The sequence below is a fragment of the Epinephelus moara genome, chromosome 5 (genome assembly GCF_006386435.1).
Source record: "Epinephelus moara isolate mb chromosome 5, YSFRI_EMoa_1.0, whole genome shotgun sequence".
Taxonomy (NCBI): domain Eukaryota; kingdom Metazoa; phylum Chordata; class Actinopteri; order Perciformes; family Serranidae; genus Epinephelus; species Epinephelus moara.
Genome location: NC_065510.1, coordinates 33,324,249 through 33,327,179, shown reverse-complemented (window position 1 = coordinate 33,327,179; position 2,931 = coordinate 33,324,249). Strand labels below are relative to the sequence as shown.

Genomic DNA, 2,931 nt, shown 5'->3' with positions numbered 1-2,931 from the left:
AAATGCTCACACTTTAATTGTATTTAACTCACATGATTTTTAAATGCATCACAGTCTTAATTGTGTCTAACTACCATGGCAGCATTTTTAATTATATTTATCCCACATTATTTTAACCATTAATATTTATAGTTCTTAATCAGATCATTAAAGTGACTTGCAAACAATGGGCTACAAACAATGCTACAAACAACAGACAATGCATGAAAGCTCACCGGCTCCTTCTTCCTTGTAAGCTTGGTTTTGCACAAAGAGTCTTGGTGTCCAAATCATCATAAATCAGCAACCTCTCATGCTGCTTGTTCCCACTGCTGCTTTGTAGTGATTTTGTGACTCCAAACCCAGATGACTAGCAAACCACCTGGTGCACTCAGCCTTGAGCCTTCAGGCTGGGAGGAGCATTCAACCTGGTGCATCCGGGCTGGAAGGGCGTGGCCCACAGTTCAGCTCAATAGGAAGTGAAATCATTAATGAATGAGAGCATCAAATACCCAACACACCCAACTTTTAGTGATGGTTCTAGATAGAGAACTATGTAGGTAATGAACATGTAGGTAATCCTGACTACACCGCTGTTCAGTTGTTGTTTCACTAATTGTAGATTTTTATATATATAATTTTTGATCTACACAGTGATCTGTAAAATGTCAATCTAAGGTGCATTTACATACTGTACTTAATTTAGATCACTTTTTGTGCTCAATTTTATTCTTAACATTTACATTGAAGGCATTTTGTGGACTCTTTTTATTCCTCTGTAGTTTTGTTATTTTGAAACCTGATTTTTTTTAAAAAAAGAGTGTACACATATTTCTGTATCAGTTCCCTGTGTAGTGTGTGTGACTGTTGAGATATTTCACAGTTCATTTGGTGCTGCGCAACTGTCAAAGTGACATAAAGTGTGTTACATGTACAGTTTAACAGTATGTATGCCATTAAGTGATTTGTTTTCTCTGTCTTCATATTCTTATACTCCGTCTCATGCTTGCTTTATTTCATATCTTAATTATTTTATTTTGAATTATTTTGATACAAATAAATGAAGAAATAAACAAAAATAGCCACAGTAAAACATTCAAACACACCCCCATCTCTTACTTTTCCCATAGATGCAAGAAGATAAAAAAGTGAAGATGAAGAAGTGGCACAAACCTAAAGCCTTAAATCATCAAATTATAACTAGTGTATTCTTTCAGTCATTGAAGTGAAACAGATTTCAGTGTGCCATATGTTCTGTTTCGACATAATTGTTTCTTCCTCTATTTGACCTGTTCTAAATCTGTTCACGGTGTAGTAATGGGTTTATTAGCTCACATCTGACGAAGACACACACACAAAGAGGGAACACAGAGTTCACTGATCAGACTTCTCTGAACTTGACTTCTCCACAAATATTAAGGCAACCAGGACGATGCAGCAGATGGAGGTAGCGGATTATGTTAATGAGAGACCAAGACGTGAGCAGAAACGCAGTGGGGATGGATATCCAACAGGTAATATAACACAAATTATTTTATTGTATATGTACTGTGAAACAACGCAGGTTGATATATTGTACTCTACCAAGTGTTTGCAGCTGTGTGTGTGATAGCTGTTTTCAAAACTTGACCATTTTAATTGACTTACAAGAAGCAACACCTCTTTATTCAACGAGTGCGTTTCAACACTGAAGGTGATATCTGGTTTATTACTTGTTTTTTAAAGCTTTTGCCAGAGACCCTCAGTCATGACAACACTGTACTCACCAAGTTCATTTAAAGCTCACTCAACCATCTCCTGAAGAGGAACAGAAAAAAACAAAGCTGGCAAAACTGTTAACTAGATTACAACCTGTCAGATTATCAGTCATGTTTCTTGCCCCATTAAACATCATGTCAGTGGCTAATCTGGGAGTAACAACTAACAGAGACGATGGCCAAAGCTTCAAAAATGACACCCAAGTTGTCAGAAAATGTAGCTATCCGAATCATTAGCATGCTAATGATTGCCATTTTACCTTTGCGAAACCTTATATAGTAAAGGTTACTTCAAAGCTATAGAGCATAGGTGTCATTATTTATGATGTGTCAACAACCACATCCAACCATTTTTCTCTGTGTGCGCAACTCGGCTGCGCACCGCGTCTCAGCACGCTCTGTTTGCTCTGTTTAATGTTGTCTAAATGTTGTCTAATTCGTTACGTCTGAAAGAAATGTCTTCAAGTTATGTGTGAAGATGACTGGTCTGAAAAATACATTTTTGATCAATCAATCAATTACACACACACACACACATACACACACACACACACACACTGTTGATTTTGCAGGGAGAAGACTCTGTCAGCTGCTTTTCCTCGGCTTTGGCGTGCTGTGCATTGTACAAGCCATTCTCAATGTTTCTCTACGCCTTACAGGTGAGGACACTTTCTTTGCATTGTGTAACTTGAAATTTGCTAAGACAGTTGTGCAGACAATACCACAATATTACAAATACACACACTCTGATGTAATTGGACATATTGCTTTTTTCACAATTTGCTGTCAAACAAAACATTTTTTTGATTTCAATTAATAATCAATTAAAAACATTTTAAATGTACATATTTTTTCATACTCTCAGTGTCATCGAGCAAGGAATCAACCCACTCGGACTGCAACACAACTCATTTTTGTGTCCAGAACAATACAAAGATGGTGCCAAAGGATTGTGAGGGAAAGAGGCCTGACCACTGCAACAGATTGCAAGAGAGGTTCAACGCCTTGACTGCAGAGAAAAACGAGCTTCAGAACAGAAACAATGACCTCACCAACAGGTTGAGGAACGTGGAGGAGGAGAGAGACAGGCTGAAACAGAGGCTGGGGGGTGAGAACAAATCAGGTTAAGGTTTCTGACCTTAAAGAGAAACACCACCCACAAGTATATTAAGAATATTTAGAATTCCAATATGTT

At 37.6% G+C, this 2,931-nt stretch overlaps 1 protein-coding gene across 1 annotated transcript in view; it reads left to right on the top strand.

The window, feature by feature from the left end:
* The first annotated feature begins 1,340 nt into the window (after nucleotides 1-1,340).
* LOC126390067 (asialoglycoprotein receptor 1-like) overlaps nucleotides 1,341-2,931 on the top strand; it is a 6,172-nt gene continuing 4,581 nt past the window's right edge. Inside the window, exons 1-3 of the mRNA XM_050044164.1 lie at nucleotides 1,341-1,493; nucleotides 2,309-2,395; nucleotides 2,602-2,844. Coding sequence (XP_049900121.1) covers nucleotides 1,412-1,493; nucleotides 2,309-2,395; nucleotides 2,602-2,844 — 412 coding nt within the window. The 5' untranslated portion in view covers nucleotides 1,341-1,411. The remainder of the gene's footprint in view (nucleotides 1,494-2,308; nucleotides 2,396-2,601; nucleotides 2,845-2,931) is intronic.